The sequence below is a fragment of the Chlorocebus sabaeus genome, chromosome 20, assembly GCF_047675955.1.
Source record: "Chlorocebus sabaeus isolate Y175 chromosome 20, mChlSab1.0.hap1, whole genome shotgun sequence".
NCBI classification, from domain to species: Eukaryota; Metazoa; Chordata; class Mammalia; order Primates; family Cercopithecidae; genus Chlorocebus; species Chlorocebus sabaeus.
The window spans coordinates 85030645-85057521 of record NC_132923.1 but is presented as its reverse complement, the minus strand read 5'-3'; the positions used below and the strand labels follow the sequence as shown (position 1 = coordinate 85057521).

Genomic DNA, 26877 nt, shown 5'->3' with positions numbered 1-26877 from the left:
ATGGGAAAACAGTATCAGAATCACCAAAAAAGTACTGAAAATCACATACATAAACTTTTAAACAAATGTACTTAGCAGTACAAAAATGCACTTACCTGTCTCAGTTGCAGGGTAAAATATTTCACATAAAAGTAAAGCTGCCAGATGAGTCAAGTTTACTTAGTTGTACACTGATTTAAAATTATTACTATTTTGGTTTGAAATCTCACTAATATTTTATTAATCACTAGAGGCCATCATTTGGGATATTACTGCAGTGACAATATAATATAGGTAATGGTTCTGGCCCAGAATCAGATTAGCTTCATCCCCCATCTCCACAAACCCACCCCAAATAAGCTGTTTGAATTTGACAAATCTACTAACATCTATGACTCAATTTCTTCATTTGTAAAATAAGGGAAGTAATTCATGAGAGGTAACCATTTTGGATAGAATTAATGAATTTATATAAAATTTCTTAGATCTAGCACAAAAATATTCAACAAACAGGTTTATTATTCTATCTTTTATAAAGTAAATTTCAGGAGTTGAATTTTAATAAAATAGAAGGTTGTGTTTAATGTATTTTTATAAATAAATCAAGTAGTATTCATGAGTTATTGGCAGGGCTATTCATTATCATATCAATGGTTGCAGATAACTCTCCTTTTTTTTATTATTATACTTTAAATTGTAAGGTACATGTGCACAACGTGAGGTTTGTTACATAGGTATACATGTGCCATGTTAGTTTTGCTGCACCCATCAACTCGTCATTTACATTAGGTATTTCTCCTGATGCTATCCCTCCTCCAGCCCCCCACTACCCAACAGGCCCCAGTGTGTGATGTTCCCCTCCCTGTGTCCATGTCCTTTCTAACATATATCTGGTTAATAGCTTTTGTAACTTTCTGTGTTCAGAATATCAGTTATTACATGACTGACCTTCTTTCTAATTCTGGAAACTGATGGGTTCATTATAGCTGTGTCAAAAGCAGAACCTTTACATAAAGTTGTGCTGTTCACTATTTATAGATACCCTGGGCAACAAGGTCAAGTAGGGGCTAGCCAGTCATGTGCACAAAGGGGTATGTCTGTTCAGAGGACTTTCCTCTCCCTCCCACCAAGGCTCTACCTGCTAATAGAGGGTACCCCAAAGGGATACACAAAAGTATCCTCCAGGCTACAATTAGCCCTGGACTAAAGTAGTAAGAACAGGCTCTGACTGAAGGCCCAAGGGCATTGCCTATGAGCAGAGGGTTTAAGTATTAGCATACAGACTGTGTAGCTGCCTTTCTGCTCTCTTCTGGAACCTTGGCTGAATTCTGGATAGTTAAGATTGCTAGATAAGTGACATGTTTAGCAATTTAACTCAGCTACTAATCACCAACATACTAAAATCACCAGTAAATAATGCGGGGCTACAATAAAGCCAGCACTTCTTCTGGTTGGTTTTTTGTTTGTTTGTTTATGAGACAGGGTCTATCTCTGTCATGCAGGCTGGTGTGCGGTGGCCTGATCATGGCTCACTGCAGCCTCAACCTCCTGGGCTCAAGCAATCCTCCCACCTCAGTCTGCCAAGTAGCTGGGACTACAGGCATGTGCCACCACACCCAACTAATTTTTAAATTTTTGGTAGAGATGAAATCTTGCTATATTGCCCAGGCTAGTCTTGAACTTCGAGGCTTGTGATCCTCCCACCTCAGCCTCCCAAAGTGCTGGGATTACAGGTATAAGCTACCATGCCCAGCCCAAAACTAGCACTTCTTTAACTATTATTTAGGTATAATGATTGGTGAAAACAGCCTTCTTTACTTTTAGTCTCTAAGTACAGTAGGCTGCTTTCAGTCCCATTCACAGCTAGCTACATAAGCTGGGGTTAGAAATACTCTAACATTATGGACTGGTTTCCTAAACTACAGCACAATTCAAACATGGCTGAAAATTAGCACTGAAACTACAGCCTTATCCCCCACACCTACCCACTAGGAAGACTAATACTTTCAGGTCCTCAAAATATAAGCTCATCTCATTTATACCCACTTGGCCAAAGTCTCAGGCTTGATGAGGATGTTAAAGTAGGTCTTCTTCAACTGCTCAGTTATCATTGTAAAGACAGCTGGTGTGGAATTGAACTCAGCTAAGTAGTCAATAATGAGCTGAAACAGTAGCTAAAAGAAAAAGAAGGAAGCACTTTAAGAAGCATGGAAATCCACTATGTATCAGGGAAGGAAATGTTTCTCTTTGGTTTTTACCAGGGTAACCAGCATGGTACTAGGCATTGTGGGGGGGACACAAGAAAATTACTAATGACCTTTTGTTTGTTTGGGTGTTAACCTGGAGACAGGATATCACTCCAGTCACCCAGGCTGGAGTGCAGTGGTACTATCGACCGTAATTCATTGTATCCTCGAATGCCTGGGCTCTAGCAATACTCCCACCTCAGCCTCCTGAGTAGCTGGGACTACAGGCAGGCGCCATCATGCCCGGCTAATTTTGTTGCTTTTGTACAGACGAGGTCTTCCTATGTTGCCAGGCTGGTCTCAAACTCCTGGCCTCAAGTGATCCTCCTGCCTCAGCCTCCTGGCCTTAAAGAATCTTAAGGGTCCAAAATCCTAAATAATGGTCAGATTTGGAACAATTCTTCCTTTTTTTTTTTTTTATCATTTCATGGGTGTTCTCAATAAGATTTGTAGTGTGTCCTTAGATAGGTCCTATACTTTTCCTGTTTATTCTTAGCCATTTTATTTTTTTTTCCTCAATATTGTAAATAAATATAAGATTGTTTCCATCCATTTGTTTGTTTCTTTCCTTCAGAGACAGAACCTCGCTATATCGCACAGGCTAGTGGCACGATCGTAGCTAAGTATCCTCAAACTCAAGTATTTCTCTTGCCTCAAACTCCAGAGGAGCTGGGACCACAGGCACATCCCACTGTGCCTGGCTTCCATTTCTAAGTGGTTACTGCTACTACGGGGGAAAAAAAGTCATTGATTCTGATATACTAGTCTTTTGACCAGTCATATCACACCTATTTGTTTTTTTTTAATTTTAGTGGTATATGAGGTTTTCTAAGAATATAATCATATCATCTGCAAGGAAAAATATTTTTTCCAAAAAAGTTTTTATTTCATTTTTTCATCTTACTGTAATAGCCAGAACCTCTAAAACAATAACAGAATAATAGAGATGATTGTGGATTATTCTTGGCTTGTTGCTGATGTCAGTGTTCATCATTTTATCAGTTAATGTAATATCTGCTGATAAGTTCTTTGAGGTTTTTTTTTTTTGAGATGGAGTCTCGCTCTATTGACCAGGCTGGGGTGCAGTGGCGCGATCTTGGCTTACTACAAGCTCCGCCTCCCAGGGTCACACCATTCTCCTGCCTCAGCCTACCGAGTAGCTGAGACTACAGGCGCCTGCCATCACGCCCGGCAAATTTTTAGTATTTTTAGTAGAGACAGGGTTTCACTGTGTTAGGATCTCAATCTCCTGACTTCGTGATCCACCCGCCTCAGCCTCCCAAAGCACTGGGATTACAGGCGTGAGCCACCGCACCAGGCCGAGGTTTTTATACTTAAATAATTTCCTTCCATTCCTATTTATTAGGAATGCCAACTCAAATTTATCAAATGATTTATCGCCATTTATCACTATATTCATACAGTGGTTCTCCTTTGACTTGTGTTATGGTGACTTATGATCATCAATTTCCTAATATTCCACAACCCTAGCATTCCTGGTACTTAAATTATTCTTTTTGCTAAACTGGATTTAATTTTCAAATTTTTAGAAAGTTTACATCTATATTCTACAGATAAAATTGATCTTTAGTTTTCTATACATACATACATATATGTTCTATATTAGGTTTTAATATCAAGGCTAAGTAAGTCTCACAAATTCAAGAACATCAAATACTTTTCCATAGCTTGTATTTTTAATAAGCTCTCCAGGTAATTCTAAAACATATTTTCCAAATGACAACCACTGAATTAGGCTTTAATCTGCTTGAAACTTAAGCTACATTATATTTAGGACTTAGAAGGCTGACAAAGTAAAATATTCCATGGCGTCTCCTTCTGAGACCAATCTTTGCTCCATGGGGAGATGGAGAAGGGAAAAGGCATAAAAAGGTGACAGCTGTACTCTTCTCTTGGGGTTTTGCCAAGATGAAGGCTATTACCACCTAGCACAGGTCTTTCTGGCAGGTCCTTTCCTCTAAAAATTTTCTTGTATAAACCTATTTCCCTAAATCTTAATATAATATATATTCTACCCAAGAAACCTAGATATAAAATTTATTATTGGGCATATTATATTACTTTACCTGGTATTCAGTAATCTAACTCTCTTAGCTAACAACCCATTATTTTTCCCTCCTCTTAAGAAGTTTTTGATGAAGCAATACTGGAACATATTCCTCACTAAGAGATTAATAACTGACATGATACAGACCCTGTTTCAAAAAGGTTCATAAACTTAGAAGGGAAACAAGATACACATACTTGAAACAATGAGAAGGAGCATAAGCTGAGGAAGTAAGGGCACAAGCATTTGAGTTCTACTCTATTTCAGGCAAAACACCAGTCAAATTTGTTATTCCACAGCCGGCATGGAGGCTCATGCCTATAATCCCAGCACTTTCAGAGGCTGAGGCAGGCAGATCATTTGAGGTCAGGAGTTCCAGACCAGCCTGGCCAACATGGAGAAACCCCATCTCTACTAAAAATACAAAAATTAGCTGGGTGTGGTGGCGCGTGCCTATAGTCCCAGCTACTCAGGAAGCTGAGGCATGAGAACTGATTGAACCCGGGAGGTAGAGGTTGCAGTGAGCCAAGATCACACCACTGCACTCCAGTCTGGGTGATAGAGTGAGTATCTGTCTCAAAAAAAAAAAAGGTTATTCCTGTATGGTAAAAAATTTAGCTAGAACCAATCCTAAATGCCAGTGTTGGTTGTGGAGAAACTGACAGCAAAGGGAAGTGAAATCAATCCTAAAGCATGGGCTATAATCCCATGCACTGCCAGTAATTAATAAAACATATGTTGTTCTTATGTATAGTCAGTCACAGAATAGCTGTCATCAGCCAAGAATATTCAAGATAATCCACATTAATAAACATTTCTTTCTCTGTACAGCATCCCATGCACATACCTCTATATAAATATGGTATTTTAATGCTCTCTCTAAGGAAGACAGAGTACTTGTACTTACAGGTAGTTTGTGGTTAAATCCTTTCACTCGAATAATTAAACCATGTTCTCCAGCTACCAGTTTATACTCCAGCTGTGCCACATCTGCTTCATAAGCTGGTTCCGCAAGGTTGTGCGTAAGGATATTGACAAAGATATCAAAGAGGACCACACTAAGAAGTACAAAATGCAAATGGCATCTTTAATTGGTAAGAAAGACACAGGAAATAGATTTGCTTCAATTTAGAGTAAGCGGCTTCATTTTTAGAGAGTATAAATTCTCTACTCCAGAATGTAAAACTGTATGCTGAGTTCAAAGGTAATACAGCTTACTCAGGATTCAGTTTCAGAGGTGTATGATAGAATTCCTACCTTCAGCAGTGCTTCCCAATCTTTTTCACCTCATGTACACATACAAAATAATATTTATATTGTACAATGAAGTAAATGGAATAGGCATCAGCAGCACTGGCCTGAAGGCTCTGTCTACCCTCCAAGCCTAGGCATTCTGACTGATTAAAAATATGAGGTATGGGAATGCATTTTTTAGAGTGAATATTAACAAATTCTAGTGCTGTTTGTCATTTTAAGTTTGGATTTTACAGTTAAGTAGGAAAAGAAAGAAGAAATGCACCAACATTTCCCAAATATTTCCTCTGTTCAGATACATTTTAGGCTCTCTGGCCTCCCACAATGAAAGCTATCTACATAAATATATAAGGGATTTGCTAAGAACAGGAATAATCACATTCCTTGGTATTCTATAAATACAGAATCAACAGATCCATCAGTCTCATTATAGACTGGACACTCACCCAAACTGATCTTTAAGGACTTTTCCCCATCCAGTAATTGGGAACTAATTGCTCTAGTCTATACTATCAGCATGTTTTACCAATGGGCGCTGGTAATGCAACAGCCACAGTTCCATTTTAACGTTTGGTAATAATACAAATAACTTGTTTGGAGCACAGAAAAAAATACATAAATCAGCAACATAGCTCAAATATGGATAGAGAAAATGACAGAATGATTTAGAATGAAACAAACAAAATAGTTTTTCAATAACTAAAAAATATATTTTCCGGAAAAAAAGACACTTGCTTACTTTGCTGCAGATTTCTGTATCAAGGGTGAAATTAGATGGAAACGTATATATGCTGAAAGAAAAAAGACCATAGATAGAAAAGGTTAGGGGTCTCAAATATTTTATACATCTGTTATTTTCCCCTAATAGAGATATTTTTAATTCTGAAATAAACTATTAATCCTTAAATCCTCATTACATCTTTATTGTTAAGGGTCTTCAAAAAGTAGTATTTACCATTCCAAATAACGAGTTCCAGAAGGCACTCTTTAATCTATGGGAAGACCAGACACATGGGCAGATACACAGAGAGGCCTATAAATACTCGTATTTATTAATAGCTACAGTCAGGAAAAATTCTTAGAGCACAGATGTTAAGAACATTAAGGGAACAACCCCAACATTCACACAAATTTATAGCAGAGGCTTTCCAAGGAAACTGAATTTAAGGAGGTTTTTAGAAACTCCTAAGTTATTCAAAAAAAATAATGAAAATAACTTCCCAATAAACTCAAGAATCCCACACAACTACAATACAGTTGTGTTTTGAGGTTGGGGATATGGGTTAAAGGACATACAAGAGCACCCAGCCTATGATTCCATGTGGCTTCAATAAGTTCCTTATGCCATGTTCGAGAACAGAACGGTAAAAAGCAACACAGTTAGGGCCACAATATTAAAGATAAGAACTTTAGAGTCTACTTAACTCTATACTATGCTTCCTTTATGCTGAAAACAAAATGCTAGAAGGAGGCAGTTGGTGGGGATTTCACATTTGTAATGCTGGACTAGGCTATCTATTATGTCTTTGAATAATTCCCTTGTATATTCTTACCTCTTTTTAAAAACAATGTTCAAATAACACCAATTCCTTAAGATGGCCAAATACCTGGCTCTGCTTTCATTTAATTGACAGGAAAAAAAACTAAAAACAATTTCATTCTAGCCTTAAATGTTCATTTCCTGGACACTGGAGTCCACAAGGATTTCTGCGACAGCACAGGAGCACAGTGTAAATCTGGTGGATAAGCCTAGAAAAGGTCTTCAAATCGAAGGGGGAAAGAGAAGGAGGTGATGCACACAGGAGAAACAAGTTGCTGCCAAGTGGAGAAATATTTGTTTTACTTATTTTACTCCTTTTAGGGAGGGTGAGAGGGCTTCAAGGTGGCTGATAGAGGCACCCAGCCCTAGCCTCCTCCACAAAGGAGGACCAAAATAGCAAGCAGATTATCACATGTCAAACAGAGCATCTAAAGAGAACACTGGAATTCAGCAGGGAAGTAACAGGAGGGCGACATTTTACCTTTGGGGATTTTGAATTTGTTGTCTTTCTTATACCACAGGCAACCTTGTGAAGTATTCACAATTTTAACTGGGTATTCTGTTTCAGGGCAATCGAAAGCCTTCAACGTAAAGTCCGTGGCTAATAAAAGAAGATAATAATAATTCACTCAAGTATTTCAGCAGGAGTCCCAGTAATCTGGCTTCAGGAGTCTAAGTAACTTTTCTCTGTGGCAAAAATAAGCCAAATTCAAATACTAGAATACATTAAATTAGTAGACCAATACTGAAGGGAAAACTATGTCGGTCTTAAAGTAAATAAACTCTAAAGATCTGGAATTTCCCAAGAACTGATTCTGATTGCTACACATTCTGCTTCATTCCCTTTCTTAAAGACAATTTTAACTGAGAGAGGAGCCCTTAGTCAGGATAGTTTCATAAACCAATTTATGAAACAATCCATTAATTCATGAAAATGCCTTTTACCAAGCTTATGCTATACATCTGAAAAGTTACAAAATTGTTCTGCTCAAAGTCAAACTTTTCCTTTTGGTTAATGAAAACAACAGTTTCATCAACACACAGATGAAAAATAGCTAATTTTTAAAATTTGAGTACTTGCTATATTTATGTAAAAGAGCTGGATTTGGTAGGCATGGTAGCTCATGCCTGTAATCTCAACACTTTACAAGGCTGAAGCAGGAGGATCACTTGAAGCCAGGAGTTTGAGACCAGCCTGGGCAACATAGAGAGACCACATCTCTAGAAACAAATTAAAAATTAGCTGGGCATTGTGGTGCACACATGTAATCCCAGCTACTCAGGAGGCTGACACAGGAGGACTGCTTGAGTTCAGCAGGTCAAGGCTGCAGTGAGCCATGATCATGCCATTGCACTCCAACCTGGGCAAGAGAGTGAAACCCTAACTCAAAAAACTGAAATAATAAGCTAACTGGGTTGTTTAGATTATTTACAGTTCAAGATGTGAAACTGAAATGTCTAACATAGATAATACTGTGTGTGTGTGTGTGTGTGTGTGACGGAGTTTTACTCTTGTCGCCCAGGCTGGAGTGCAGTGGTGTGATCTCAGCTCACTGCAACCTCGGCCTCCTGGGTTCAAGTGATTCTCCTGCCTCAGCCTCCCAAGTAGCTGGGATTACAGACATGCGCCACCATGCCCAGCTAATTTTGTATTTTTTAGTACAGACGAAGTTTCTCCATGTTCCTTAGGCTGGTCTCGAACTCCTGACCTCAGGTGATGTGCCCGCCTTGGCCTCCCAAAGTGCTGGGATTACAGGCATGAGCCACAGCACTTCGCTAATACTTTTTTTAAAAGGCTTTTTTTTCCCTAATGGAAGGCAAATTCACATAACATAAACTTAGTTATTTTAAAGTGAACAATTCCGAAGCATTCACAATGTTGTGCAACTACCACTTCTAGCTAGTTCCAAATCATTTTCATCACCCCAAAAGGAAAGCCCCTACTCCTTAAGGGATTGCTCCTCATTACCCACTCACCTCAGCCCCTATCAATCATCAATCTATGTTCTGTCTCTACGGATTTATCTTTTCTGAACATTTCGTATAAATGGACTTATCTGTGACCTTTTGTGTCTAGCTTGATGTTTGCAAGTTTCTTCCCCATTATAGCATATATCAGTACTACATTTTTTATGAGTAATATTCTAAAGTATGTATACATCACAATTTGTTTATACATTCATCCACTGATGGACATTTGGGCTGTTTCCATCTTTTGAGTATTGTGAACAGTGCTGTGTGAACACGAAGGTCCATGTATTTGTCTGAGTACCTGTTTTCAATTATTTTGGGTATATACTTAGACATGTAATGAATGGCTGGGAAATACAGTGTTCTGACTAGATTACAGTTATAAGCAACTCTAAAACCTTGGACCTAGGATTGGTAGCTTTCAATTATTTTTTTCTGCAACTCACTTAGAAATATGTTTTCCACTGCAAGTTAGTAGACAGATAGGCAGACATCTGAAACAAAAGTTCTTAAAATAACATTCTTTCTACATGCAATGAAACATTTTGCTATTTTCTATTCTAACTGATTTTTTAATGCTTTCATGGCTCATTACATTGACCTTACAATCTATTACATTGACTTCACAACCTTCTAATGGGCTGCCACCTGCAGTTTGAAAAGCAATAGAACAATCTGGAAAGATAATGGCAATCCCTAAGGAGACTGGTATGGAAGAATCAGCTACGCTATACATAAACTTCAGAGTCCCAAGATCTGTGTTTAAGTCCTGGTTTCTCATTCACCAACTGAACAGTCTTGTACCAGTCACTTTGCTTTTTTGACCCCCAGTTTTCTCATTTGGAAAAGTAAGAAAATAGTAATGCCAACCTCAGAATGTTACTGGGAATCTCAAATATAAATTCCTATGATATGTTGTAAAATATAATGTGCTATACAGGTGCTTATTAGCACATGGATGGATTATGTATAAAAATTGCTATTTTACTGACCTATGTACTTGTTTTCAGCTGGAAGATGAAGATCTGGATTTAATTCGAAATTACTACTCCACAGTTCAGCCCAAGAGTTTTCGATATCTGTAAAGGAGAAAAATAAACTGACCCAATAAACAATGCAATGTTCAACATTCTCTTAATAATAAACTAGTTATCAGCTGGCCTACAAATCAATTCTCCTTTCTCAGGAAAACTGTGACTAACACATATCCAGACATTCTAGAATCATGCTACTCAAAAGTGTGGTCCCAGCAGCACTGGTATCACCTGGGAGATTGTCAGAAATGCAGAATCTGGCAGAGCACGGTAGCTCACAATTGTAATCTCAACACTTTGGGAGGCTGAGGTGGGTGGATCACCTAAGGTCAGGAGTTCGAGACCAGGCTGACCAACATGGTGAAACACCAGACAGGTTTCTACTAAAAATACAAAATTAGCCAGGCGTGGTGGTGTATGCCTGTAATCCCAGCTACTCAGGAGGCAGGGGCAGGAGAACTGCTTGAACCCAGGAGGCAGAAGAAGTTGCAGTGAGCCAAGATGGTGCCATTGCACTCCAGCCTGGACAAGAGCAAAACTCCGTCTCAAAAAAAAAAAAAAAAAGAAAGAAAAAGAGAAATGCAGAATCTCAGGCCCTACCCAGACCCTCTGAATCATAATCTGTATTTTAGTAATATCTCCAGGTGACAAAAATGCGCACTGACATTTGAGAAGCATTTTTCAAAAACTAAGTCAAAACTCTGCCCCTAAAATACCAAGATAACAGAATTTTTTCACTAGTTAGTAAACATAAACATAGCAGAAAATAACTTCCTGTGCAGTAGTATAACTAATTTTCATTTCAAAGTGAACTTTTAAAAAAATTATACTTTTTCCCCCTCTAGAACCATTAAATTATTAAACCTTTCCAGGTAAGTTAAATATACCTAAACGTAAGACAATTGTTAAAATATTTTACCTTCTATACTATACTGAGTTCCAAACCATTTCTCCTTGAGGTCACATTTTCCCTCATTAGCACCAGACAGTAAAACAAGATTTGCTTTTTGAGGAACTAGCTGATTTAAGGCTTCAGCAATGACCTAGTGAAGTGGGAAGATGGGAAAGAGATATACACAATTTCAACCTAATACATCTCTGTTAAAAAGGCAAACATCACATCGTTAGGTACCTCCAAGATCTATGCTCATAAAAATACCTACAGTTCATGAACACCCTCATTTACAAAGTCTCATCAGTGTTTCAGAACCTTTTTTCCTACTTTATTGAGGTATAGTTGGCAAATATCAAGTATGTTCTTGATAATGCTTTAAACAGTGTTTATCTTAAATCCTACATATTAACAGCATTAGCAGTAAAAACAGCTATCCTTTACTACTAAGCTTCCACTGTGAGCCAGGAAGTATTTAACACACATTATTTCATTTATTCCTAAAAACAATCCTAAGACAGACTGATTTACACAAAATAACAGTCAGCTTCAGAGGGTGATGGTTAAGTAATTTGCTCGGTTAAAGATTATGTAACTTGTACAGAATAATACACAGCTAGAAGTGGCAAAAGTGGAGTTCTAACTCAATTTGTACATGCTACCAAGGACTATGCTCCTAACAGCTATCTTTTTTTATTTTTTTTATTTTTTTTATTTTTTTATTTTTTTATTATTATTATACTTTAAGTTCTAGGGTACATGTGCATAACGTGCAGGTTTGTTACATATGTATACTTGTGCCATGTTGCTGTGCTGCACCCATCAACTCGTCAGCACCCATCAACTCGTCATTTACATCAGGTATAACTCCCAATGCAATCCCTCCCCCCTCCCCCCTCCCCATGATAGGCCCCGGTGTGTGATGTTCCCCCTCCCGAGTCCAAGTGATCTCATTGTTCAGTTCCCACCTATGAGTGAGAACATGCGGTGTTTGGTTTTCTGTTCTTGTGATAGTTTGCTAAGAATGATGGTTTCCAGCTGCATCCATGTCCCTACAAAGGACACAAACTCATCCTTTTTTATGGCTGCATAGTATTCCATGGTGTATATCTTTTATATCACTTCATATCCACGAATCAGTAAAACGCTGCCAAGGTAGGGCCTCCTTCAATAATCCTCCAGCTACAATAAGGACTAAACAGAATTTTGTGGCTTGGTTGGGAACCCTAACTACTACTTAAACACCATTTATTTAAGCAAAAAACAACAAATGGTGGTTCAGAAAAAAACACAACCAGCCCCTACTGGGCACAACCATCCTAGTGACATGGCAAGAATGTATGGTTGTTCCTTCCTCCTTTACCTTTCCCTGTCCTCTTTAAAATTAATAGTTTAGGAATGTCTATGCTAAAATTTCTCAAGGAATGTCCTATGTTATAATTTCTCAGTCTCAGCACTACTAACATCTTGGGTCAGATAACTATTTTAGGATCCTGACTTCTGCATTATAGGACATTTAGCAGCATCCCTGGCTTCTACCCACTGGATCCCAGGAGCACCCCACGCCCCGCCCTGAGTTGTGACAACCAAAATGTCTCCAGACAGTGACAAATACCCCCTGGAAGGCAAAGTCACCTCTGGTTGACGCCTGCTATCCTGTATGAAACAAAATGACTTATTCTCCACTAGTGAAGGAATGACCCCGACCAACAATTCATTGGCATGTAACATTATCCCTGAGTCATATGTTTCTAATTCAGGGAACCTTTACGTTTTCTTATAAATATTTTCAAAATGATTGAAAATTTAATTGTCCCAACTCTGCAAGTGAATTAAAAGGTAAGCTAAACAACTAAGTACTTTTTACAGGGAAACCACGTAATTCTTAGGAATCACTTCAACTATTTCAGTAGATGTTTCAACATTTGAAAATTATTAAAATAGTACCTAACAAGTACTGATTTTGATTTTCTCCTCTTATATTAAAACTTAATTATGTAAAAGAAACGTGAGAAATTATTCACAAAACTATTGATACTTCTGTTTAAACAAACAAAAATCCTGACTAAATATAACTAAGTTTTCTTCGTTCCCATGGTTCTTAAATACATCTCCGTACTTTCTCACCCTCCTCTTCCCCTAAAAGTAAGTTTTAGACATATAAACCTACTTACTTCTGGCTTGTATTCAAAAAGAAGCTGATCTCCAGTGAGAATGTCCTGCAGTGGGTACAGCTGCATGTTCTCACACATGTTTTCCACATACTCAACTGGATCTGTCTGTAAAGAGGTAAATTATTTCACACCAGAACTTCTCCATTATTATATTTGATTTACCACAAGATACAAATACTTTCTCCCTTTCTTATTAACAATGAAACCAAAAGCTTCTGAACAGACAAAACAAGATATAATTGCAGCTTAAGAATCTGATGCTCAGTACGCTGGACACAGTGGCTCAGTTTGTAATCCTAGCATTTGGGAGGCAGAGGTGGTTGGATTACTTGAGACCAGCCTGGGCAACATGGCAAAACCCTGTCTCTACAAAAAATACAAAAATAAGCTGGGTGTGGTGGTGTGCACCTGTAGTGCCAGCTCCTTTGGGAGCTGAGGTGGGAGGGTTGCTTGAGCCCAGGAGGTTGAGGCTGCAGTGAACCGAGATCGTGCCACTGTACTCCAGCGTGGGCAACAGAGTGAGACCCTATCTCCAAAAAAAAAAAAAAAAAAAAAAAACTCTAAGAAAATATAGCCATAGCTACTCCCTTAGGGAGCTTAAACTCATACCCCTCATGCATCATTCTGAGCCCTATAACCCATTAGGTTCTAGTCATTATCACAGCCTCTTAATGACAGCAATTACCACACTGAACTATGAATGCCTGTTTACCAGTCAAGTGCCCCACATGACTATGTGAGCAATAAAGGCAGGTGACCTATCACTACAGCACTATCATCTAAAAACTATTTGTAAAAAGCATGAATCAAATCAATGCAGGACATTTAGCAGCATCCCTGGCTTCACTGGATCCCAGGAGCACCCCACACCCCACCCTGAGTTGTGACAACCAAAATGTCTCCAGACAGTGACAAATATCCCCTGGAAGGCAAATGTAGAAATCAAGGTGTGTTGGGCCGGGCACAGTGGCTCATGCCTATAGTCCCAGCTATTCGGGAGGCTGAGGCAGGAGAATCCCTTGAACCCAGGAAGTGGAGGTTGCAGTGAGCCAAGATTGTGCCACCACACTCACACTCCTGCCTGGATGACAGAGCGAGACTGTCTCAAAAAAAAAAAAAAAATGTGTTAGCCAGGCAAGGTGGCTCATGCCTGTGATCCTAGCACTTTGGGAGGCCAATGCGGGAGGACAGCTTAAGCCTGGTTCAAGGCAAGTCTGGGCAACATCGCAAGACTCTGTCTCTAATTTAAATTTCAAAATAATTAAAATGTGAGTGTCAGATAAAAGTCTTGAGATAAAAAGGTATATTCATAAAAACATTATTTCAATTTAAAACTGAAAGAATGACCACCAGTTCACTGATACATGAAATGGAAATATTTTTCCAGAGGAACACAGTCAATTCAAGTATTTACCGAGCACCCAGATACATAGACTCTTAAAACTGACAGATCCTTCAGATACCAAGTAGTTCCAGTCCCATGTTTTACAATGAGGAAACACGGTCGGATTTTTCCTGACTAGATGGCTAGATGGCTTGCCTAAGGTCACACAGTGAGTAAACGACAGGCAAAGTAGACATCAGAACTCTGACCTCATAACACATCCAATACGCTTCCCAAAACACCACACTGCCCAGTCCTTTACTAGACTCCTGGGCTCAAGCAACCTGCCTGCTTGACCTCCCAAAATGCTTGGATTACAGGCAGGAGCCACAGTGCCCAGCCTGTGAGCCTATTTCAATCAAGGAAAATGCTCTCCTTCCCCTGAATTCCAAAGCACAATGTTTCTAACATTATACATGGTAAATATAAATTACCTTATAGAATGTCTTCACAATATTTGAATTCCCAAAATATTAAATACCATAACAAGTCTCCATGAATGCTTATTGAAGGGATAGATGGATGACCATGTAGATAAATGATTACCACACAACATAATCTGTGTCATCTGCTTCATCCTCTCACTGCCTTATCTTACTCAATATAAATACTCAAAAACCTAATAGTTAAGTTTCAGCTAGCTTCAAGGACATCTAGAGACTCACATGACACAGAATGGCAGAATTAAAACTCCACTGACACTTTCAAAAAGAGGAACAATGTCGACACCAGTTTCAACTCAGTCACAGATAACATGCAAAAAGAATTTGACTTCCAGTACCTGTTCTTGGTAATGAAATTCATTATCCTCAATTTTCCGAATCTCTTCAAAAATTCTGTGAAGGAGAAAACTATAATTAGAAGATACATTAAAATTTCTGCCTACTTGAGGGAGAAGGGCGGGAGGAGAGAGAGGACTAGAAAAGATAACTATTAGTACCTGGGTGACAAAATAATCTGTACAACAAACCACCGTGACACAGTTTACCTATATAAAAAATCTGCACATATACCCCTGAACCTGGAATAAAAGTTTAAAAATTTCTCAATAGAAACATCAACAATAAAAGAGAAGCATGAAAATAAAGGGACTGGCCACATATGTATAAAGTCTTAGTGTACACTCACATGTAGAGAGATGAGGATATGGAGACAATAAAGGAAACAGAGCAGAAAATGCCTGAAAAACCATCAGGGCAAGACTAAAGCATGTCTACTGGCAGCCTGAAGCCTCAAATATACCAGGACTGGCTCGTGGCCTCATTCCAAGAAGTGTTTATTACCTTTTTTCTGGGCCTAGCTTCTGCAGCATTTTTAAATACTGAAAGACAGTGTAAGCAACCTGAAAACAAAACATCCAAATTAGTCTTTTGCATAAAAGGATACCTAAGTAAAAGGAAAAAACAAGTCAATTTGAATTATTTACCTCATAAAAATGTTCATAACCCTCATCAGTCAATGTAATAGAAATGCTGAACACTGAATAAGTAGAATTTTGCTCAAATCCCGTCTCACCATTTCCACCAAACAGTGCAAGAGCCCAGCATCTACAGGTGGGGAAAAAATTAACCCAATCAATGTTCCTGGATTGGCGTCTACAGACATTCAAATTAACAAAATATAGAGGTTTTCTATGTAAAATTTAGAAACCTGAGCCTTTGATGTAAACATATACTTTCCAACAGTAAATCTAAAAGTGCAAATTTTAAAAGCACAAGGCCTCCCAAGGAATTGTGATACATTTAGGAATCACCAGAAGGAAATAACAGTCTTTGTTTAATGCAAATACGAACAGATATGGCAACATAGTAAAACATTAACAGCTTTATTAAACGAAAACCATTCCTTTTGAAGAGAACAGCACAAAGTATTAAAATGATGGCTGCTGGAAAGCATTTTGCTTACCTTTATTTTTATTTTTTTTTTTTTTATTTTTTTTTTAAATAAAGACAGTGTCTTACAATGTTGCCCAGGCTGGTCTCAAACTCCTGGGCTCAAGCAATCCTCCACCTCAGCCTCCCAAGTGCTGGAATTACAGGCGAGAGCCACTGCACCCAGCCTCACCATTTTTGAACCTGACTCCTAGGAGAGGCCTTAAGACACTTCTAATACATACTTACATCGAATGTCAAGTGAGTTCTTTAAGGCTGTTAGCTAACCTACATAGGTTGTCTAAGAAACAAGCAATGAGACTATACCTTTCTCTGACTAGATTAATTCTGAAAAATTACAAAGAGAGGACACCAGAATAGAGTCTGAAATTCTAATAAAGCTCAGTAAGGTAGAAACGTTGTGCACAGCTCAAAGCATATAACATATATTGTGTAAGATACATATGAACCCAATATCATTAGTTTATTATTTTATAGTTAACTCTGCCCTCTTAGTTTTCTTTGAATGTTCTAGTACACACAAGTGTCTTAAAAATATTTATTTAAATTTCTCATCTATCCTTCCATTCTCATACTATTTCATTTATAGAAAAATCAAACAAGGAATTACTTTAATGTATTAGTCCTGATTATAAAATTATATTTCTATTATTGGGCTATAGGTGACTTAAACAGGTGCTTTAATGCTCAGGAAACATACCGCTAACATGGCTGCATATACCATTTGCAGTCCCACCTATTAATTATGATTTACCTACCCAATGAAGTTTTCATTAAAGTCCAGCTTTGGGGTTGGGAAAACCTGGAGATCCATAGCATTTAAATAATTGATTTCTTTACCATTCAGTCAAATATAAATTATTGATTAGAGCTAATTCTTTTACATAATTCTGGAATCTATTACTTTCATTTATGATTTTTTTTAATTTTGTGTACAAATAACTTCCAACAATGGGCTAAAAGGTAGCTTACAAGGAAATACACAAATATAATATGGACATTAAAATAATATGTTATTAAAATGACTTTAATTAAGCATTAAATCTTATTCTAGGCTTCCTGGCAGCTAAAGTAAAAGAATGCATTATATAATACTTATTGTCTATTATTTTTCAGAGATTGCTATACTGAAAATACTTATTAATTGAATACTTGCTTTTTCCTAAGGAAAGAAAGAATGCTGCCTTTGCCTTCATGTCCAACCAGCCAGGATATATAATGAAGTGGCTTCACCCTTTTAAAAAAATTTAATGGTTAGAAGAAAAAAAAAAGGTATAAATACACCAGAAAATCTTACCTCTAAGGCTACAATAATTTGAAAATATAATCATAAACTTATTCTCACATATGTCCATTAAACATGAAATTGTAATTAATTTAATAGCAGGAAGATAAAAACAGAAAATATAGTAAAATTAACTCTTTCATTTGAGATTACTGAAGAGTACAATCATCCCAAAATTTAAGGGCACTACTTTTTCTCTTGGACACCAAACTTACCTGCTCTCATGATAAATCTTTTTGCTTTCCCCAAAATGAAATGTCAATTCCTTATCGGTTTAGAACCTAATATAGGTATGAATCACTGTCTGTAAAGCTTTTGGTACTATATTGGGCTCTGTGGTAAAGTGAAATGTGTTGCTCAAAGGGTCAGAAAATCTTGGTTCTAGTTTTAGTTTTTCCTTTAAGTAAATCATGACCCTGAGCAAGATACTGAACTGTATTCTTTTTCTCTTCACTTGCCCAACTACTTACTGAGTTTTCATGAAAATGCAGTAACAAGTCTAAAAATGCTTTATCACATACTAATAATATAATAGTCCGAGTAATTGTGCACATGCTGTTCAAACTGTCTTTCCCACTGGCTTCTACTGTAATTTTGTTAAAAGTATTCCTACCACAAAGACATACAGAAAAAAATTTAGTTTTCTGTATATTTCTGTATATATGAGAAAATTTAATTAGGTTACACAGTTAAATTCTGTAAATTCTTGAAAGTCAAGATATGATTTTCAACTATGTTAAGCAATCCTTAAAGCCCATACAACCTTGTTTAAAATATGAATTTGGCTGGGCACGGTGGCTCATGTCTGTAATCTCAGCACTTTGGGAGGCCAAGGTGGGTGGATTGCTTGAGCCCCATCCCCCTCCCAAAAAAGTTAAATTTTTACCAGTTGATTAGCATGTATTTCTAATTAGAAAAGCATTTGTAGACACTGACTGATGCTTATCTTAAATAACTCTCTGGCCCATGCTATACTGCTCATATAAGATAACTATATAGACAAGTAGAAATCCTTTCCTAATTTGCATAAACCTGCCCTAATTCAGAGGAGTAAATCCTTGGGATTTATGTACCTAGGCGTATTACCAGTCCAAATTATTATTATTATTTTGAGACACAGTCTTGCTTTGTCGCCCAGGATGGAGTGCTGTGGCGCAATATCAACTCACTGCAACCTCCACCTCTCAGGTTCAAACAATTCTCATGCCTGAGCCACCTGAGTAGCTGGGATTACAGGTGTGTGTTACCATGCCTGGCTAGTTTTTTGATATTTTTAGTCGAGACAGGGTTTTGCCATGTTGGCCAGTCTGCCAGGCCCAAATTATTTAACTTTACTTTTGACAAGATCAAAACAAATTACAAAAGTTAGCATTCACACTAAACACTTAATTTCAAAGACTTAAGAAAGGCCACTATAACTGAGAAAGCTCTAGTTTTTATATCCAAAAAATAGTAAAATACATAGCAAGGCTTGAAAGCTCCTGGAGTAATCAAGTTCCAGGTTACTGCACTGCTGTTTATAAATTCAGAACCCCCAAACTTAAACCATTTAGCATGCTTTAAAAATGATTCTCACTCAGTTCTAATGAAGTAAATTTTCCCTTAAACTCTTACCTGTAATGTTGCTGTTGAGGAGGAAGTGCCCATGTGATGGTCAGAGCATGAATTTTTCTGATTGGAACAACTAAACAAAAATATTTTCCAGAAGAACAGATATAAGTGTTTCTCTATAACTTTTACTATATTACAAAAATGTTTAAAATTCAATATATCTTCCAGTAAACAAGGGAAGGTTAAGGACAATGCACTTATTATTTCAACTTGCCAATTTTCCAATTCAAATAATGCAGTTTTTGTAAATTTCTTTTTTATTTGGTTTCAGAGGTAGAGAAAGCAGGGATAAAAGAACTATGAGGATATGAAATGCTGCTGTGTATGGATCTCTTCTTGCAAGAAAGGATACAAAACTAGGAGCCAGGAGACCCATGGCTGAAATCCAGTCCTACCCCTATCTTGCTATACGTGCTTATATGACCTGAGAAAACCACTTGCATTTAAATCTTTCTGAATCTGTTTACTCATAGTAAAATGAGTGAGTTGGGTTAAAGTATCTCTAGGATTCTTCCCAATGCTATTATTCTATGAATAGGAAAACTAAAACCAGAAAGAATACAATCAAAAATAAGTTATCTCTGGAAAGTGTTAGCTTAATATTAACAGAACGGAGCCAGCAGCTGAAGGGTGTAACAAAACAGTCACTGATTAGAGGAAAGGAAAAGGAAAGAGACTGGTAATGGGCTGAAGAAGGAGGGAATACCTAAAGTAATTAGTAAAAAGAGAAAAAAAAATCTGCCATGATAGAATAAAGAAAGATAGTGAATTAAGAATGTTTCTGCAATATTCACTATAGGCAAATTGTTAAATAAATTGTAATGTAATCACACAACTCATTATGTAGTTATTACAGGTATACTATTAAATGAAACAAAGCAGGAGACAGAATTATATATATATTTTAATCTCAACTTTGTTAAGAAAATATACCTATTAGAAAATCAGAAAGAAATCTGGAGGCCAGACGTGGTGGCTCACGCCTATAATCCCAACACTGTGGGAGGTGAAGGCAGGCGGATCACTTGAGGCCAGGAGTTCTAGACCAGACTGGCCAACACGGTGAAACCCCGTCTCTACTAAAAATATAAAAATCAGCTGGGCATAGTGGTGAGTGCCTGTAATCGCTGCCACTCGGGAGGCTGAGGCAGGAGAATCACTTGAACCTGGGAGGTGAAGCAGTGAGCTGAGATTGTGCCATTGCACTCCAGCCTGGGCAACAGAGCAAGACTCTGTCTCCAAAAAACAAAAAAAAAGAAATCCGATACAAATGACTTCTCTTGATGGTAAGATTTAAGGGTGATTTTTCTCCCATTTCTTGACATTTTATATTTTTATTTAGCAAATATTGCTTTCACAAAAAGGAAACGATTTCCAAAGTGTTTTCCCACTCCTCTATTTTCATTCATTTAAAGGCAAAAAAGAGCAGAATATAAATAAAATGAAACATGAATGAAATTTAACAAAACGGAGAACAAAAGGGAAGAAACGTAAAGCAAGGAGAAAGCATGAAATAGACTGAAGTAGCAGCAGGGCACCAGAATCAAACAATCTGCAGCTAGTCAATGGTCTGCTATCTATTATTAATTAGATCTCCATTGCCCATCTACTCCCTTTCCAACCCAGCTGTATTTTCTGTTGTGTTCTCATTTTCAACGAAAATTGGCAGCCTCAATTAGGTTATGGAGAATGTGCTAAAATTATTTCAAACAGTTTTAAACTTTTGGTTCACAAACCTCTATAAAGTTTGTTAAATGCTGGTGTGTCAAACGGATCCGTTAAATGGCCAAAGTTTGGTCTGGGTAACCCACTGAAAATAAAACAAATACATACAAATTTAATTGCAAAAGCCTTTATAAGCAATATCTTTAGGGATATCTAACTGAGAGATATTTATATCTATTCTACATACTCCTTCTTGGAAAGCATTCCAGGCATGAACAAACAGATGGCAACACAGCCACAAAATCTTCAGTTACACAATCTGTTCTTAGCGTCAGCCCAATAACTCAAAAGTCTTCACAACTCAAGAGATAGAGAAGAATGAATTTAAAGGACCCCCTCTCACCCCAATATTTACTGACTCTATCAGCCCCATTTAATTTCAGTTCTCCTCCTAGACAAAGCCATTTCAGAAAGAAACTTACACTAGAGATAATACTTTTTTAAAATCAACAATTATACATGAAGTGAATATTAGGTATAAAGCACTGTATCAGGCACTGTGGTATCTAAAAGACTTGGTCCCTCCTAGGGGCTTCTACTCTGGTTGAAGATATTGTAACTTTAATATTTCTTCCAAAACACAGTCGATGCAAATTAGTATTAAATGCCTTGAAGAATTTTAAACCTGTCTAATTAAGGAACCAAAGTTATTAGTGAATAACATATGAGATTTTTTTTTAATGCTCATCAGGGATTGACAGAACCTAATTAATTCCTCTATTAAATATACCTCTGATTTTATTAAAGTTTCACATTTGACATTTCCATAGTTCACACTCAAGACTTCTAATCAGAAAAAAAAAAAAGCTCCACAAATTTGTCATGCTTTTGATTACCTTTACATACCAAAAAGCACTGCTAATTATCAATGGCAATCCATAGAAAGCCAAATCAATAATAACCAATCAGTTGTCATTATAAATTATTCTAACATTTTATGCTAGTTTCTTTCATAAATTTCAAATAATTATGTATTAGAAGAATAACTGGGAAAATCCACAGGTTACTCATCCGATGCAAGAAAAAAATATCTGTTTTTATTAATTTTGTTAAAATGCAAACTACTAGGTATGGAAAGAAAGATTTCATTGCTTCAGAATTAAATTTTTTGTAAACTTTGTAACAAAACTGTAGCAGTAATGTATCTTTTAAATATTTGTACATTTTGATGAATTTGAGGTGGAGAAAAAATGTTTATATCATCCTGAACTGAAACTCTACATACAATTTCTTATAAAAGAACATCTGGTTTGACTATATGAAATAGGAGTTTTTCAGGCAGTATGGAAAGTCAGTCATCATCTAAAAGATTATTTCTTTTATGGGGAAAACCAGTGCAATATCCAAACAAATGATGTAAAAAAAACAAATTTTCAGAACACAATTTGTCCCAATGAGGGGGATGTTGGTGTGCATATTCTTCTGCCTCTCAGATAGTATTTTCTTTTGTATCACAGGAAAGCTCTAAATAAATGTAAAAGGAGGCATAAATTTTTCAGAATTATTGCTTACTATATACATTTACAAGCCTGTAAATTTTGAACTATGGAAACTTGGCTTGTCATCTTAGTTTACCCACTCAAATATTGTGTGATTTTGACATTCATTAAGTTTGTTTAGGTCTTAATTCTATCACCTGTGTAAAAATGAAAAAGCATACAAGATAATGGTCTCTTTAACTCTGAAGGTGTATGATATATGAAAATAGATATCTTACTTGTTTGGTATCTGAGAGAAGATTTCAGTCACCCACTTTTCCAAAGTATCCAGTGTTTCTTGAGAGGGGAGGACAGGGAAGATACAGGAAAATACAATGACATTAATCAAGGTAGAAATGCAATTAGATTTCTCAGAGATCTTTAGCTAAAAAACAAAGGGTTATTTTAACTTGGCCATTACTTGCCACTCCTGAATGGATTAATAGGAAAAATAACAGTAGAAAAGAAAACCTTATGACACAGAGAATTCTATGAGACTCCTTTATTTCTCCCTGGTAAAGTTAGAAAATGCATACAAGTTTAACAAAAAAAAATATATCTTTAGCATTAGGCTAGTGTGAAGAACCAAGAGATAAGATTATGCCAACCATCCTACGCCCATTCCAAAACTTACATCCTCTTGGAAGGTTTTTCCATACTAACCCATATTACATTAACCTCTCCTTTCTGCCATCTCATCAGTACTTTTATATTCCACTTGTTTTACATTAATTTACACTTGCTGAGGCTTTAACTCATAGGTCTTCTTTTTAGTCTTTATATATGTATAAATCATACATATATATGATTTATGTTTTCCTTTGATTCACTTCTTATATTTAATAAGAAATTCTTCTGAAATTTATAGTAAAAAAACAAGATCTAAATGAAAAAGGGAACTTTTTGCTTTATCTGAGTGACCATCATTGAAGAGTATTTGTTAGTTCTACCAGGCACATTAATTTCACTAATTCTCAATAGAGAACCCCATTATATAAAACATGGGATTTAGACTAATGGACTTCTGAATCTATATTATACTATTTATATAGATGTTTGACTCTTAAATGGTATAATTAATGCTTAAACTCTAAATTCTATGAAATCTACATTGTACATAGTTTTCATCAAAACTCTAGCCTAGGCACAGGGGCTGGGGCCACTAATCCCAGCTATCTCAGAGGCAGAGGCAGGAGGATCACCTGAGCCCAGGCATTTGTGGCTACGGTGAGTTATGATTGTGTCACTGCACTATAGCCTGAATGACAGAGCAAAACCCTGTCTTGTTAAACAACAAAAACTCTAGGACTTGTTTTAAAATTTTGAAATAAGCATTAATAAGCTCTTATATCTGTCATCACAGAGGAAGAAAATACAAAAGAAACAGAATAACTAGTTCAAGAAAAACACACGGAATTATTTGCAAACACAATAATCAAAAATCGTGAATTAACTTGTATACCAAATATGGAATTACCTAATTTAGCAAATGTAAAAGGAACCTAAAAGCAATTTGAACAAAAGAATCTACCATACCATGTAACTTTACCTTCAAGTCAACTTTAGTGAACTCATTTTGATCATAAATGCAAAAATGTTTTACATGTAAGTACTAAGTCAGATTTGATCTTAATTTTGACAATGTAAAAAGCAAACTTTATAAAAAGGGGAATCACATTAGGGTGAGAGGATTAGCCTTTCAAACAGAAATATGCAAACTATAAATTATGTTAAATGGAATAATTTAGCAATTTACTGACTTTGAAAAACAAGTAGGTTGAAATGTAAAGAAAACAAAAGAAAGCTTCCATGATTTCCTTAATGAGAAAAAGTTAATGTGAGTTACTGAAGACAATGATCAAAGAAGGAAAATAGAGATATTCATCAGTCTTTACATTTAAGATACTTCTGCCACTGAGGTATTCATCAGTATTTTATATTTAAGATACTTCTGCCATTGTCACCATGATCAATCTCAATTAATCATGCCATTTTTACAGGACCTTATGTAAGAATGAACAAACCAACACTTTGCACTGTAAGAGTTTGTAATTACTATAGAGTAAATGTAAAACCACAGACACAATTGCAGCTGAAGGTGGCTTAAAAGATCAATTCATAACCTATTAGAATATTAATACATTCACAGACCAGCCTACATATCTTATCTTACAAATAAGACCTATTTCTTTCTTTTTTTTTTTTTTTTTTTGAGACGGAGTCTTGCTCTGTCGCCCAGGCTGGAGTGCAGTGGCCGGATCTCAGCTCACTGCAAGCTCCGCCTCCCAGGTTCACGCCATTCTCCTGCCTCAGCCTCCCGAGTAGCTGGGACTACAGGCGCCCGTCACCTCGCCCGGCTAGTTTTTTGTATTTTTTAGTAGAGATGGGGTTTCACCATGTTAGCCAGGATGGTCTCGATCTCCTGACCTTGTGATCCACCCGTCTCGGCCTCCCAAAGTGCTGGGATTACAGGCTTGAGCCACCGCGCCCGGCCAAGACCTATTTCTGTAAGAGATTTGCTTGAGAATCTCATCATCTTGTGTTTCCCTGAGCTTTGCCACTAGCTATGTAACATCTCCAAGTTCTGATTTCCTTTACCTTGTATTAAGGTCAAGCACTAAAGTAATTAATAGTACAATAGTACACTGCAACACCAATACAGTCAAACAAATCCTAAGAAAGCACTACTTCAGGGTAACTCTAAGAGCCATAATAAATAGTTACCTTTGGATTGAACCACTAAAGTCATGTAATGAGCAGAGTAGTAACGCATCCAGAATTCTCTCAATCTAGCATGTGTATCAATATTATTCTTTTTTGGATCATGCTTGAGCGTCTCAGCATTTCCTATAAAAGAATGAAAAAAATCATAGATATAACTAAGTTCACTTCATTAAAAGTCTTCTACATCATCAATGCATACTTAGCTACCATACATGATTAATGAAATAACCCAAGTGACTCAAGAATATTGAACCAGTGTGCAATAATGTATTAACATTAATGAGACAAAAATGCATAAGAAACAATTCTGAAGTATATTTTAATATCCAAGGAATTAATCTCTGGTTGGGAAAACCTTAAAAAAACAGACAATAACTCCCTAAGCTTCCTTGCTTAATAATTAGTCTAGCAGTATTCAATCCAGGTTCTTTCTAATTATTTTAATAATAGGTTTGTGTGATTCTTTTTTTTTTTTTTTTTTTAAGACAGCGTTTCGCTCTTGTTGCCCAGGCTGGAATGCAATAGCATGATCTCAGCTCACTGCAACCTCCGCCTCCTGGGTTCAAGCAATTCTCCTGCCTCAGCCTCCCAAGTAGCTGGGGTGCACCACCAAGTAGTACAGGCGTGCACCACCACACCTGGCTAATTTTTGTATTTTTAGTAGAGATGGGGTTTCACCATCTTGGCCAGGCTGGTCTCGAACTCCTGACTTCATGATCCATCCGCCTTGGCCTCCCAAAGTGCTGGGATTACAGGCGTGAGCCACCGTGCCCAGCTAATTCTTAAAAATAAAACACATGAAGCAAGAATGCCCTATAAAATGTATATAACTGTACAGAAATATACAGGGAAACAAAGCACCCTTTAAAGAATAATTTAGATCATCTCGTCCTAAATTTTACTCTATAGTCAACAGGATTAGTATGAGGCTGTAACTAAATCCTACCACTAAGAAAATGCCATTATGAAAAACAGACACCAGTTAAACAGTTTACCAGATGAACAAAATCAAGTCACAGTTAAAAAAACTTTTACAGAAACCACTGCTAACTCTGTTGACAAATGGACATGTCAGGCTGAGGTAGAGCGCAGACTTTATAATCAGATAAACAGATGTCCAAATCTCACATCCACCACTTACTAGCTGTGTGATTTAAACAAATTACATAACTTGACTGAAATTTAAAATAGAGATGGGGTCTCACTATGTTGCCAAGGCTGGTTTTGAACTGGGCTCAAGTGATTCTCCCTCCTCAGCCTCCCAAAGCATTGGGATTACAGGTGTGAACCACCACGCCTGGCCTAAACCTGTTTATCTTTAAATGGAGATGATAATGGTATCTATCTCTGAACATTGTGATAATGATCAAATGAAATAATTCATGTAGTGCTAGCATAGTATCTGGCATTTCAAAAGCATTCACAAAATGTAAGGTATTTATTATTCTTGCTATATTCATTGTTAGAGAACCAAATACTGGCATATTTAACAACTTCGTGTTTGAAAGGCTAACTAGCTACCCTAAAAGGCAAAGGGTACCTAGGGGCTCTAGCTTTATAATTTTCAATTCCTTATCAACTTTTCTTATTCTAAATCTTAACTAGAAAATATGAAATAAG

The 26877-nt window shown here is 36.9% G+C and overlaps 1 protein-coding gene across 3 annotated transcripts in view; it reads right to left on the bottom strand.

The window, feature by feature from the left end:
- Positions 1 to 26877, bottom strand: part of NRDC (nardilysin convertase) — a 100712-nt gene that overhangs the window by 9176 nt on the left and 64659 nt on the right. For all 3 annotated transcript variants that reach the window (XM_007978765.3, XM_007978764.3, XM_037999828.2), the window contains 15 exons: positions 25258 to 25380; positions 22773 to 22830; positions 21067 to 21140; positions 19334 to 19403; positions 17591 to 17668; positions 15969 to 16089; positions 15826 to 15884; positions 15324 to 15378; positions 13159 to 13263; positions 11012 to 11135; positions 10051 to 10137; positions 7569 to 7688; positions 6287 to 6338; positions 5201 to 5351; positions 2026 to 2153 (listed from right to left, as the gene is read on the bottom strand). In XM_007978765.3, coding sequence (XP_007976956.3) covers positions 2026 to 2153; positions 5201 to 5351; positions 6287 to 6338; positions 7569 to 7688; positions 10051 to 10137; positions 11012 to 11135; positions 13159 to 13263; positions 15324 to 15378; positions 15826 to 15884; positions 15969 to 16089; positions 17591 to 17668; positions 19334 to 19403; positions 21067 to 21140; positions 22773 to 22830; positions 25258 to 25380 — 1405 coding nt within the window. The remainder of the gene's footprint in view (positions 1 to 2025; positions 2154 to 5200; positions 5352 to 6286; positions 6339 to 7568; positions 7689 to 10050; positions 10138 to 11011; positions 11136 to 13158; positions 13264 to 15323; positions 15379 to 15825; positions 15885 to 15968; positions 16090 to 17590; positions 17669 to 19333; positions 19404 to 21066; positions 21141 to 22772; positions 22831 to 25257; positions 25381 to 26877) is intronic.